The sequence below is a fragment of the Sus scrofa genome, chromosome 13 (genome assembly GCF_054392235.1).
Source record: "Sus scrofa isolate SSC_HxYL_T2T_F1_AM1 chromosome 13, Sscrofa_HxYL_maternal_Yorkshire_Landrace_v2.0, whole genome shotgun sequence".
In the NCBI taxonomy this organism is placed as follows: Eukaryota; Metazoa; Chordata; class Mammalia; order Artiodactyla; family Suidae; genus Sus; species Sus scrofa.
The window spans coordinates 149,804,204-149,818,748 of record NC_139395.1 but is presented as its reverse complement, the minus strand read 5'-3'; the positions used below and the strand labels follow the sequence as shown (position 1 = coordinate 149,818,748).

Sequence of the window (14,545 nt, the reverse complement as noted above, 5' to 3'; positions counted from 1 at the left end):
TGAAACAGAAAGGAGGAAAAAAGTGGTATAGCTATTTTAGGGCTCAGTGATTTTGCTTCTCTCTCCTTAACTAATCATTGCAAATGATCATTTTACCTACTCTAAATTTGTTAAACATCAAAGGATTCACAAAACTTCTTTCCTTTTGTCACTTTAAACATGTTTTAAGTTATTATGAAACTCTATTTCAAAGTAATTTATTAGGCTTAAACATTAAGCCAAATTTTACAGTTAACAGTGATTTACTGAAGGAAGAAAAAAAAGATGAGCCGTGATAAATACTCTTAAGAAACAAAGCTGATGAAAGTGGCAACAAGCAGTTGCTACTTATTAAAAGTTCTTCCCTATATTTGAAATGGTAATTTTAACGACCCTAGTAAGGGTGGCAACACTCACCAGTATGAATCTTCTCATGTCTCTGTAGCAGGTACTTCTGTATGAAACGCATGTCACATTGACTACATTGAAATGGTTTTTCACCTTAAAATAATTTCACATCCACAAATTAGTCACCGGATAAAACACAGTTTATAGTTACTATTTCTGAGGAAAGAGAAATCTTAGAGGCCTAAATTCTGGAAAACTCCAAATTACCCATACAATTTTTTATACTATTTATTAACTTAACAGAACTTTATTTCCTCTCATCATTTTTCCCCAAGATTTAAAAGTTCACGTTCTCACAACCATACAAAAGGAAGAGAGATTAAATCTGATCTATATCCTTCAAGAGGAAAAAAAAAAAGGAAATACATAAGACAATTTAAAATCGAATTTTAAAAATTGCAAGGCTAGAAAGGACTCTACAGGTTACCAAGTGTGTCTTAAACATCTCTTCCTCCTTTTTATTCAGAGGAAGATCCACCCACCTTGTTCTCTCTGGCTAACCACTACTTTTATGCCCTTTAACTTATGTTTTCCAGAGCCTTCAGAACTTTCTGAATATCCCCTTTAAAAAAATAACCCTGTCTCTTCAAATGTTCCCTCTCTGTAAGAGCCTTTCCTTTCAAGGAAAATATTCTTTGGTCTGCTCTAAGCAAAGAATCTTTCCAGAAATCCTAACACGCTTATTATTCTCCCTCCCTGCTTTTCACCACACCTTCTTAAAAAGAGTAGTCTATCTTATGCCTCAAGTTCTTCATCACCCACTTGTGCTTTAACCCTTATACTCTGCTCTCTTAAAGGCTACTGGTGAGCTAGCTTCCTGCTGTTTATACTAAGGGGTTTTTTTGTTTTGTTTTGTTTTTTTCTCAGTTCTCTCCTCTCTATCGCTTAGAAGGTTGTGCTATAGATGAATTAACTCTTCTTCTGGCTTCCAGGATACTGTATTTTCCCAGTTTATCCAATCAACCTTGTTACTGCCACTTCCCCATCCTTCAACTCAATGTACATGTCTAGCACATTTCCCCAAAGAGCTGTGACCAGTTTTTAGTGCTGCTCTCCACAACTTCATGTCTTTAATTTTTTATATTTGATTCCCAAATTTGTATTTCAAACTCCATCTGGACATCTTGCACAGAAAGATAAATGTTGACAGACTTTTAATAGTTCATTCTTCAACTGTTTCTCTAGTTAAAAAGAACACATTAAGCCAAATAAGAGTCCAGTTAAGACTAATTAATTCTGCACATCCATTTTAACTGTCTTCTCATTTAAAGTTTTTCCTGGTTTCCTGGCCTATGAAATCTCTGATTTGAAATGCCATGTTCACTGTAGTCTTAGGAATGAATGACATTACACAAAATGAAAATAGCAAAGATAATAATTTTAATGGCCAAAAGCCCACTTTAATTCAAGAAATACCTGTATGAATGAAGACATGTCTCTGTAAGTGATAGTTCGTTCTAAAGGCAGCATTGCAGTGCTCACAAACGTGAGATTTAGGGGTTTTCAAACCAAGTGATCCATCCTCATTTATTGTAAGGATCTGGTTTAAAAAAAAAAAAAAGGCAAAACAAAAGAAAGAAAATTTTAAAACGTAATACTAATTTATAAAAAGATGTCTTTTTTAATGCAAACAATGGACACCAGAGATTATGAAATATTTTTTCCTAAATAATCTTGAGAAAGCTATTAGAATAATGTTATTAATTTTTAGAAAGTACAGTGTGACTCAGACTGGGTAAAAATCATTAATAAAACCTTGGAAGCTGGTTAAGTAAGATCTCAGCACTCTAGCCTCCTCTGTAAAGCTGATATCCAATAGAGTCCTTAAGTGTTTTCTGCTAGGGTGAGTACAGCTTTATTTTCAATTTCAAATTATTACATACGTTAGACAAAAGTCTTATATTTTAGACATGGTATAAATATCACTCAGTATATAGGAGTGGTTAAATAAGTCATGGAAAATGAATACAATTTAGTATTATGTGTTTGTATAAAATAAAATGAGAAAGCTCTGTATACACTACATAGAAAGAGCTCCAGGATTAAGTTAAAAAAGCAAGGTTTAGGATCTAGTATATAATTTTGCTAATGTTGTATACAAGACAATACACACAGGAATATATATTTGTGTGCACATGCATTAAAATTATTTGAGAAGGATATATATAAAATGTATATAACACTGGCTGTGATGGCTGGGGAAAGTGGCAGATAGGAGATAATGGTAGGAGGAAGACATTACACTGTACATATTTAAAAAACTTTTCTGAACCATATAAAATGCTTACCTATTACACTTTCCTTTTTCTTAAAGAAGAAAAAGAGAAAACTAAGTTTTCAAGTCATTCTAGAATAGACTCTGAAATCTGGTTCAGTTTAGGACCTCTAAGGTTACTCTAGACTACTAATTATTGTGAAGCAAAATAAATTAGAATGGGTATGGGGAAGGAAGACAGGTGACAGATAGCAACCTTATCTTCCTACATTTCCTAAGGCTGAGAATATCTTGGACACACATGGACAGTGCCAGAGAGAAGCTCACCTTTGGGCTTCATATATTCCAATTTACCAACCACTTGCTCAACATGCAAGATTAAACTGCCTCTCTCATCAGACATGTGGCAAAGTGAAAATAACAAATGATCCCTTTTTTTTTCACTATTGAGGAGAGAAGAAAGATGACAGAATATGATGTGAGGTTAAGAAGTAAAGAAAACTAGAAGGTAAGGTCAGGAAGAGTTGGGAAACAATATTGAAGGTGGAGGCATAGAGAGTGGGAGCCAAGAACCTGTGTTCCACACAGGGTAGAGAAATCTTGGAAACATCTTAAGATATACAAATGCCCGTGGAAATTGATTAAGGCCTGTAAATACGCAGCTATGATCTGCTTCTCAAAACTTGGAAAAAGGGGTTAATTAAAAAAAAAAATCCCCCCCCCTTTTTACTTTGAATTTCAGGAAGACAATTCAGCCTATACTGTATGTAAATCAATGGTAATTATTATGCAAATTATACAAAGCATGTGGGTTCTGGGCAAAATGCCAACATGGTCAACAATGCTTCAAAGTTTATGCACCAAAGTCACAGAGGGAAATATTTGGCAGGAGAATGCAAGTGGGTGTCACAGCTTCCTGAAGAGAGTCAATGAGAAAGGAAAGTTTCATCTCTGGCCAGTCAGTGTAAAATTTTTTCAACCTCTCCTAGTCACAAAATAATATTCAAATTAACACTGTGCAAAACAAAATTAAAACACACAAATTTAAAAACATGATTCAAAATATTTCTAACATAAAACAAGTAACAAAAAGATGTTAAGCATTTTATACAAAACAGCGTAAAAACAAGATAGCACCAGGTATTTTTTCACATATATCAACAAGTAAGATCCAAGTGCCAAAAAACATGGCAGTTCAAGAGCTTTCTGTGGCATAGCAACTGCAAGGAAAGGCTTTGTAAGGGAACAAATCTGGCCCAAGTTACTTAATGTGAAACGGATGTAATCCCTGACTGTTCAAAGTCCTTTTATGCAGAGTTAAGGAGTTCTAGGTCATTGTTTTCTGGCACTGAAGGCAATGTTGCCTTTCACTGTGGAGTCAAGCCTTAATTCCAGGTGGAGTTTATGGATAAAACTACAAACACTGACTTGTGAAAAAGCAGGCTAAAAAAATCTAGCATATTTATAAGTTCAAAGACAGAAAAATCAAATTATTAGACATCTTATACACAATTTTTCTTTTTTCTTAGGCCAGGGTAACACACATCTTTGTATAAAAAAACAATAAAATTATCTTACCTCAGAAGAGCACCTGTTGCTCTTGCAATTTGTAATCTGTTTTAAATATAACCAACTGATTTTGCCTGTTTTATTAACTACTGTAACCCCAGTATCCAAAGCGATATCTAAAACATACCGAGACTATAAATGTCTACTGACGTGGCTGGCTACTACCCATACCAAACAACCTCACCGCCTGACACCTTATTCTTTGTAAAAACTTCTGCAAAAAGTGGCACTTTTCAATTTTTCGAATTCACCAGGTTGTACCACAGTGAAATGGGTATGCAAAGATAAAAGTCCCTTGGTTGAACAAAAATGGCTCATTAATACAGGTACAATTATCTTCCTTGGTATAGATCTGGCTTTTTTCCCTGTTCATACATTTTCCAGATCTTTTAGAAAAATGTGATCTACACTAGAGATTACCAGTCTTACTTGCTACTAGTACCATAAAATATTTTTCCTTTTCTTTTTCTCTTCAACATATGAACATGACTACAACTGAGCAATCTGAAATTTCAAAGTTTAAAACCTAAGGTGCCTGCCATAATATCTCCATATGACTACTGCTACATTTGGAGAAATGTGATCCATTATAATGGTCAAGTAATCAGGCTTTATCAAGAGTGAACAAATTAGTAATCATCTAAACAGTATTCAACATATTTGGGTTTTTTTCTCAACTGTTTCACAAGTTTAAAACAGAATTTTTCAGTAAAAATTTCAATACCAAATGGAACTCTTCAACTAATCTGCTTTCCAATCTCACAGTCCATTAGCAGACATATCTTTTTGTTCCAAGCCAAATCTGTTTCCAACTAGTTACATATATATAAATATATATAGCTGTACGATGCTATAGCAGTATGATGGCTATATTAAATAATGCATCAGTTTTTATCCAACAAAGCAGTGAGCTCTGCCTATTCAATTCAGAGATTTTTGACTCCTCAAGGGTCACTGCCACTAAATAATTGAAACCTGACACCGCTCAGTGGGAAAGTTATGCTCTCTTAAATGGCAGCAGTCATTTTCACCATTCTATACTATACTTCAGTAGTATATTACATACTATTGAATTTATTCAAGCATATTTTAAACTATAATTACAGATTTTATACATTCTTTCCTCTTTGCCACACCTGCAGCATGCGGAAGTTCCCGGGCCAGAGACTGAACGAGAGCCACAGCAGCGACAAGGCCAAATCCTTAACTATAAGGCCACTAGGGAACTCCTTATCATACATTCTTACATCAATCCAGATCAACTTCTAACCCACTAAAACTCAAAAAATAATTGAGGCAATAGTTTAAATTCCCCACATGAGTTGTTTAACTGCAACTGAGGGTGGGGAGTGAGGTCTTCCAAAATTCCCTTTACTCTCCAATCTAATTAAAAATGGAAGAACAGTGCAACTCCAAAAACATACAACAAAATAACAAAGTAGCCCAGAGGAATAACCACTTCAACGTTTTGACCATCAGAGTTATTGCTAAGATCCTACCCTCACACTGTCACTTTCTTTTTTTTTTTTGGTCTTTTTTGCCATTTCTTGGGCCGCTCCTGTGGCATACAGAGGTTCCCAGGCTAGGGGTCGAATCGGAGCTGTGGCTGCCAGCCTACGCCAGAGCCACAGCAACCCAGGATCTGAGCCGCATCTGCAACCTATACCACAGCTCAGGGCAACGCGGGATCGTTAACCCACTGAGCAAGGGCAGGGATCGCAACCTCATGGTTCCTAGTCAGATTCGTTAACGATGGTGCCACGAGGGGAACTCCCTCACTTTCTTTCATTATGCATTTTCACCGCCGCTCAGTACTTGCTATTTTACATATTACCAAATTTCATTGTTAAATGGCAAGCTTTTGCCTGTGCTAGTACATGACATTCACAGTATTAGAAGCATGGTATATACAACATGACACAAGTAAGATTTTCAGAATAAAAACCCTAAAACTTCAGAAAGTTATTCCCTTCATACTTCCGAAATATTAGGCAAAGTATGATACTTTTTAAAGAAAGATTTATGTCCAAATTTTTTTTTTCTTTTTAGGGCCACACCTGTGGCATATGGAAGTTCCCAGGCTAAGGCTTGATTTGGAGCTGCAGCTGCCAGCCACAGCCACAGCTATACAGGATCTGAGCCATATTTACGACCTACACTGCAGCTTGCAGCCAACACCAGATCCTTAACCCACCAAGCGAGACCAGGGACTGAACCTGAATCCTCATGGATACTTAGTTGGGTTCTTAACCTGCTGAGGCATAATAGGAACTCCCCAAATGTTTTTTAAATTTAGAATTTGGTTCTGTGGAAAAATTATTTACCTAGAATACATAATTCCTGGGAAAATTAGATAAATAAAATGTTAATGCTTTTAACTAATTAATTTTCTTCATTTTCCTCTTAAGTACTAGTCCACATTTCCATCCTCAGTCTTAAAATCAGTTACACATCTTAAAACTACTCCTTCCACAATCAAGATAATGTGTAGGAGAAAGTACAATAAATAGCTAGTATATTTATTTCTCTCCTTTTAATTAAATTTTCCTCATTTTAATTCATTCAATTTAGAATCTTTTTGATACTAACAATCAGAAATCTTTTCTGAGAATCAATGATGTATGATAAATTGCTAGTAAAGAATTCTCTTTGTAATTCATAATCTATTTGATTTGTGGACTATAACTCTTCCTTCCTGAGTTCAACATAACTTTGAATAATCAATTTCTACTCAGACCTACAGTGTTTTAACAAACCCAGTTCATTTCTTCAACACCTGATAAGAGATCCTGGGACATAACAGGCACTCAAATTATTTGCTGAAAGAATGAGAAAGGAGAGAGATAGAGCTTCAGAATTAAGGAGAAATTCATAATTAAAAAGTACTCTGAGGAGTTTACACCTTGGCAAGGCAGATTAAAGATTCAGCCTTGTCTCTTCAGTGGCTTGGGTCACTGCTGAGGCGAGGGTTCAATTTCCAGCCTGGCACAGTGGGTTAAAAAAGGCTCCAGGGTTGCCACAGTGATGGTATAGGTCATAGACGTGGCTCAGATTCAATCCCTGGACTGGGAACTTTCATATGCCTCAGGTGTGGCCATTAAAAAACCAAAACAAAACAATGGAGTTCCCGACGTGGCTCAGTGGTTAATGAATCCGACTAGAAACCACGACGTTGTGGGTTCAATCCCTGGCCTTGCTCAGTGGGTTAAGGATCCGGCGTTGCTGTGGCTGTGGTGTAGGCCAGCAGCTACAGCTCTGATTCGACCCCTAGCCTGGGAAACTCCATATGCCGCGGGAGCGGCCCAAGAAATGGCAAAAAGACAAAAAACAAAACAAAACAAAACACTCTGCTCTTATCTCATTCAATTGCTAAGGAATTAAAAAAGAGCTATAAAATACATATAATACTGGATTAAGATACTATTGTTATGGAGTTCCCTTCATGGCTCAGTGTTTAACAAACCCGACTAGCATCCATGAGGAAGTGGGTTCGATCCCTGGCCTGGCTCAGTGGGTTAAGGATATGGCGTTGCCATGAGCTGTGGTGTAGGTCACAGACGTGGCTTGGATCCCGAGTTGCTGTGGCCATGGCTGTGGTGTAGGCCAGCAGCTGTTGCTCCGACTGGACCCCTAGCCTAGGAACCTCCATATGCCACTGGTGCAGCCCTAAAAAAAGGACAAAAAAAAAAAGAAGACGACACTATTGCTATATTTTATTGAAAAGGATTCTTAGACATCATTAATGTTAATAATTCAATAATCCTCATAAAATCCTTCTCTGGTGGAAAACATTATATCCTAACTCACATAACAAGTCAATAGCAAAGTCAGATGGTAATACTTCATTTATCAAGACTTGAGATTCTCACGCTAAATGTACAACCAGCTTGAACTCTTTTAGTATAAATGGAAATCTCTTAAATGAGAATCTCCGGGGATAGGGCTTGGGTGTTTAAAACTGGAAAAGCCCTATGGGCCACCTAATACAGAGCTAGATGAACCACTCACTGACATGAATGCACTGAGACTGAATTAAGTCTGCTTAAGAATTTCCATACATTTCTAACAACTTTAGTTCTCAGTAGTTCTAATGCACAACAAAACAAAAATAAATTCAGAGAGACAATGGAGGTGATGTAAAGTGGCCACATAGGTACAGCAATGTAAAAATGAACAGCACGTCATTAAGGAACCAGACAGTAAAGCAATTATAAGCAGTCAGAAAACCCTTCAAGTCGAGCAGTTAGGAGTTTTCAGGGTGAGAGGAAAAAACTCCTAACATATCAGTCTTCCCAGAAGGCTTCCCTATGATACATATATTTTTTAAATGTTTACCCCAAAACATTTAAAGCTGAATTTATGTTCAAATATGCTGGTTTAAAAGAAAACAACATATAAAGATTTCCAACAAAGTGGAAATAAAATTAATTAATTTCATAAATTAACTTAATTTCTTAAATTAATTTTTTAAAATAAAATTAAATTTAAGCATTTAAAAGGGACAAGTTTTTATTATGTAGAAAGTCTGCTTTCATAAAACACCTTATTCCATGACAATATCAAATAACTTGACCTAGATAACACCCCCAAGCTTGACTACCCTCTTCTTCAGACATGCTGCCAAATGTATTTTGGCAACTCTGAAGTATCAAATCTACCTTAAGATGACTAAGCTTTGCCATATAATAAAGGCTCAGGAAGTAATTTTTGCTTAAAATCCACAGCAGCCAAATGACATAACAGGACCATATTTCCCACCACAAAGCTATCCTGAAGGGAGCCATATGGATGTGTAAGCTCTAATATTTTTACTAAAAGTCCGTAAGACAACTTTAGTTAATGTTTCCTATACAGACCCCCCAACTAAAATGATTCGATGGTGACACATACTCAAAATATTCATAATGGCAGAAATCCAAGATTTGGGAAGGGTGTTGGGGAGAAAGAAATCCTCTAAGCAGAAAACATGACAATTATTTGAGAAATGTAATGAAATAAGCTTTTCCTTCTCTTCATACAAAAGGGGAAGTTATTTTAATGAAAAATCTGGGAGTTCCCGTCGTGGCGCAGTGGTTAACGAATCCGACTAGGAACCATGAGGTTGTGGGTTCGGTCCCTGCCCTTGCTCAGTGGGTTAAGGGTCCGGTGTTGCCGTGAGCTGTGGTGTAGGTTGCAGACGCGGCTCGGATCCCTCGGTTGCTGTGGCTCTGGCGTAGGCCAGTGGCTACAGCTCCGATTCGACCCCTAGCCTGGGAACCTCCATACGCCGCAGGAGCGGCCCAAAGAAATAGCAAAAAGACAAAATAAATAAATAAATAAATAAATAAATAAATTCTTGAAAAAAAAAAAAATCTGCAGTGTGACTTTTTGAAACACATGTTCAAAGTTCTAAGACTCCAGACACAAACTACTCATCTGGACACTGCAAGACCAGTGTTAAAAAGAGAACACAACCACTTTCTGTCTTGTTACATGTAAAGGTCAGAACAATTTTAAAATTAATTGTTATTCTCAGACCTCTGTTGACCATATTATTTCTAGTCATTTCACCTTCCTAAGAATTTCCCCAAAAGACTGTCCCAAAACATTTTCTTATACACAATACACTTAGAACAGGCCAAATATTTTATCTAGCAACTATACAGATGTATATATACTTAAATAATACCCTTAGAAATATTTTAAGATAATACATCATAAATGAGTTTAAGTATCTCAAATTAGACAAGCAAAAATGGCTTAAACACTATACAAATCTGATCTGTATTCAGAAACTTCTAGAACATATAAAAGTTTCTAATAGCATCCTATTAGAAGATAATAATCTAAGTTTTAGTCAGAATTTCGGAATACATTATACTCAAGAATAGTATGAGAAAAACACAGCAATAAAATACCAAGGAAAACATATAATTTTCATACATTATGTTGTTTTTAAACATTTGAAATAGAGTCCCCATAGATCAGCAGTGAATCCAAAGTAAAACAATCACTACCACAATTTTAGAAATTATTTTTTTCTTCAAAAACTGGTATTGTTCTATATACAAAGAACTTGGTTTATTCATTAATGTAAGTTTTTTTAAAAGTATCATATTCACTGAGAAAAGCATTAATCCCAAGAAAGTGAAAAGGAAGTGGCAGGGGCAGAGGGATAAAGGGACTGCACAAAATGCGAAATGCCAGTAATTATGAAAAAAAAGTTTTAGTATGACCAATAACCAAAGAAATTAAAGTATAAACTATAATGAGACACCCATTTTAAGCTACAAAAAAAAAAAAAAGCTAAGTTTCATACTGAAAGCTGGTGAGAGTACAGAGAAACACACCTTAGATCCACTGCAGATAGCAAGGTAACTGATATAACATTTCTGGAAGGAGTAACATTATCAAGAAACCATTTTTTAAAGAAACCTTTTAAAAAGTTCACGTCTTTTGATTTAGTACTGCATGAAGATCCAATACACAAATACTTCAATTGCAGCATGATTTAAAATGAAGGCAAAGAGAAAACAACTTGCCAACAACACAGCAATCATTGAATTTGTGATATATCAAACAGTAACACATTATGCAGCTAATAAAATCTTTATAAAAATCTTTAATAACTTTAAAAGTAACTTACACACACTTTAAGTTACAAATCAGTAAATTCAATCTATCTATACAAATCTGAAGACAGAAAGGGAGCATGCCAGAAAATTAAGGGTATTTATCTCTAGGAAATAGGACTATGGGTTATTTTAGTCTCTCTATTTTTCAGAATTTTCTGTAGTACCATGCTTATACATCCCCAAAGCAGTGGTATGTTAGTAAATGTTTAATGACAGTTTAAGAAGTCAGAGGGTTGGGTTGCTGATTTTCATGGTGTAAATATTCTCACCATGGCTAAATTTAAGCTACAATGGTTTTAGTATCAGCTTGCAAAATTCCTGAATACTTAGCAATCAGCTTTGGCAAGCCAACACAAACTGGGCTCAGCATACCACTGGGTCCAAAAGTATACAAAATATACAAATGATGATGATGATGATGATTTAAATCACAAATGCGCAGTTCCCGTTGTGGCACAGTGGAAACGAATCTGGACTAGGAATCATGAGGTTGCACCTTCGATCCCTGGCCTCACTCAGTGGGTTAAGCATCCAGCGCTGCTGTGGCTATGGCACAGGCTGACAGCTACGGCTCTGATTGGACCCCTGGCCTGGGAACCTCCATGTGCCACAGGTGCGGCCCGAAAAAGACAGAGAGACCAAAAAAAAAAAAAAAAAAAAAATTCACAAATGCAAAAATAAGTAGCTCTCAAAATAAAAAGGTCATGTTACAATACGATCTTTTAAAAAAGCCTTATTCACTATCTGAGGGGCGAAAACAAAAAATGAAAAATAACTATAAAGATGTAAATTATACAATACAGAGTTCAGAGACTTCCTAGGAGTACCAAAATGCTACACAGTCAATTACTACTGTACTGAAGAGAAAAAAAAGCAAGCAATTCCTCAAAGTATTTATGGGTCGCTTGTTTGTTTGCTAAACCATTCATTCACGCATAGTATTTACTGAGAGTCTATTATGCCTACTATTTCAGGCTCCCTGAGATACAGCTGTGAATAAAAGGAAGTCCTGGCCCCTGTGGAGCTTACACTCTATTCTAGCACAGGTATCCCACAACCTTTTCCTGATAAGTAATTGGTAATGAATTTTCCTGAAACCATAATCTTAAAATAGGTAAAACTAACACGAATGAGAAGCAAGGGCACTGCATACTATCTGTTAGTTTTTAAAGAAAAGAGAGATATGGGGTAAGAAAAGTTGGTTTTTAAAAAAAGACATGATGAAAGAGAAGTGGAAAAAGTTAAAGCAATGGCCCACCACCTCCATGCAGGCATGCATCCCTCCGTTCCTTTTGGTGAAGCTGAAGCAACATTCCAACTTTACTGAGCCACCCAAGACTTTTATGTCTACTTATAGTCCTGCCAGGTTCCTACTTCTAAGATTAATCAATAGTATGGGATTAACAGGTTAGGGACCAACATCTTAAAATAGTCTTACTTTTGCAGGAGAACGCTGTTTCCGTTTCTTTTTTTTCTGTAAGTCTGCTGGCTCTCTGATTTGCTTTTTGTCTCTCATCAGTTGCTCGGATACATCAGTAAAAGTAATTTCCTGCTTTACACTTATCTGTTAAGGAAAAAAAGCCAATTTTAGAAATAAACAAAAATTCCACTGTGACAAAAAGCCCTTTTATGCTTAATCCTCTGCTAAATCTACATAAAGGTGCTTCCAGAATGATTACGTACGTGTTTATGCAAGCAAACAGTGTGTTGGAGAATTCATTAATAGGTAATTGAAAAAACTCAACAGTACATAAATTGAGGGAATAAACTAAGATTGTACCAAAAATTACCTTCTAAGGAAAAACGATTAAAGATGTTCTGGGAAAAGGTAAGACCTAAGCAGAATAAAGTAGAAGCAAGGACATAATTTCACTCAATTTAAGGAAACTGATGTTAAAGAGACACACAAAAGTTAAATTCCAAAAATCAATAAAATATTGGGGGATAAAAAGAGTACTTGTATTTCATGATGGCATTTCTCTCAATTTATATGTATCACAAAAATAAAATTCTAAAAGATAATCTCATCAAAAGAAAGGAAAGATAAATAGTGAAACTGAATTATATTTAAGTTCAATATTTTTAGCAATATCTTCGCCAGTATTTTCCTGGCCTCTACAACAAATCATCACCAAATGTATTTACAAAAATGCACATGGTTTTAGGTCACTGCTATGTACAAGACATGATTCTAACTATAGAATACATAGAAATACTGTAAGAAATGTTAAGATGTCAACATTATTTTAGACCTCACAGATGTGAAGAGATGCATGTTCTAATAAAAATATACCAAGGTTCTATGAACACTAACAGCAGTATCAATTCTCATCAGAACTAATGGTGCACAGTCATCCACTCCTCACTGCTACATTTTCAATCTATTCTTAAAATGAAACCAATTTTAGTACCTTAAAACTAAGAAACTTTGGGGGTTCCTATTGTAGCTCAGTGGTAACGAATATGACTAGTATCCATGAGGACACAGGTTCGATCCATGGCCTTGCTCAGTGGGTTAAGGATCTGGCATTGCCATGAGTTGTGGTGTAGGTCACAGATGCAACTCAGATTTGGCATTGCTGTGGCTTTGGTGTAGGCCAGCAGGTACAACTCCCATTTGACCCCTACCCTGGAAACTTTCATATGCCATGCGTACAGCCCTAAAAAGACCAAAAAACAAAAACAAAAACAAACAAAAAAAAACCCTAACAAACTTTCAACTCAACAAGCTATGAATTACATTAAAAATCCTTGACCCTTCCACCATGTGAGTACACAGTAAGAAGTCTGTAAGAGGACTTCACCAAACCATACTGGCATCCTGATCACAGATTTCCAGTCTCCAGAATCATGAGAAATAAATTTCTGCTGTTTATAAGCTTTTTAAAAAATCCTGATAATAGTCTAGGAAGTACAATGTGCTAATGGCTACATTTTCAAAAAATACACCTAAAAAAAGGTTTACACAATCAATAGCATAAAGCTGGAAAACAGAGCTGTGTAGAGGGGTTCATGAGCAGAATGCAACATAAGCCAGGGATTTCAGACTGAAAAAATAAAGAACTGGAAGTCCTGAGCTCCCACTGTGGCTCAGCGGGTTAAGAACCCAACTAGTATCCATGAGGATGCAGGTTCGATTCCTGGCCTCACTCAGTGGGTTAAGGATTGGCGTTGTCACAAGCTGCAGAATATGTCACAGATGCAGCTTGAGCTCAGATGCTATGGCTGTGGTGTAGGCCAATGGCTACAGCTCCAATTCAACACCTAGAACTTCATATGCCATGGATGCAGCCCTAACAGAAGACCCCCCCTCACAAAAAAAAAGAATTGGAAGTTTTTATAAATTCCTGAAATGTGGACAGTGTGTGAAATGCAAGTCAAGGAGAATCTGGGCATTGAAAAAAAAATGACTGTAAATGATTATTTAGCTAACAATTCTATCAGGTTACAGAATAGTACTAGTGACAATTCTTGTGGTGTCTTTTGGTATCATTATTTGAAACATAAAATAGAATGGTATGGGAGTTCACATCATGGCTCAGTGTTTAACAAATCCAACTAGGAACCATGAGGCTGCAGGTTCAATCCCTGGCCTCACTCAGTGGGTTAAGGATCTGGCGTTGCCGTGAGCTGTGGTGTGCGTTGCAGACTTGGCTTGGATCCCACTTTGCTGTGGCTCTGGCGTAGACTGGTGGCTACATATCTGATTAGACCCCTAGACTGGGAACCTCCACATGCCACAGGTGCGGCCCTAGAAAAA

General features: G+C 36.4%; 1 protein-coding gene across 10 annotated transcripts in view; it reads right to left on the bottom strand.

Moving 5' to 3' along the window:
• Positions 1 to 14,545, bottom strand: part of ZNF148 (zinc finger protein 148) — a 125,049-nt gene that overhangs the window by 32,219 nt on the left and 78,285 nt on the right. For all 10 annotated transcript variants that reach the window (XM_021070208.2, XM_084990884.1, XM_021070215.2 and 7 more), the window contains 3 exons: positions 12,224 to 12,349; positions 1,804 to 1,927; positions 397 to 480 (listed from right to left, as the gene is read on the bottom strand). In XM_021070208.2, the coding sequence (XP_020925867.1) occupies positions 397 to 480; positions 1,804 to 1,927; positions 12,224 to 12,349 (334 nt within the window). The remainder of the gene's footprint in view (positions 1 to 396; positions 481 to 1,803; positions 1,928 to 12,223; positions 12,350 to 14,545) is intronic.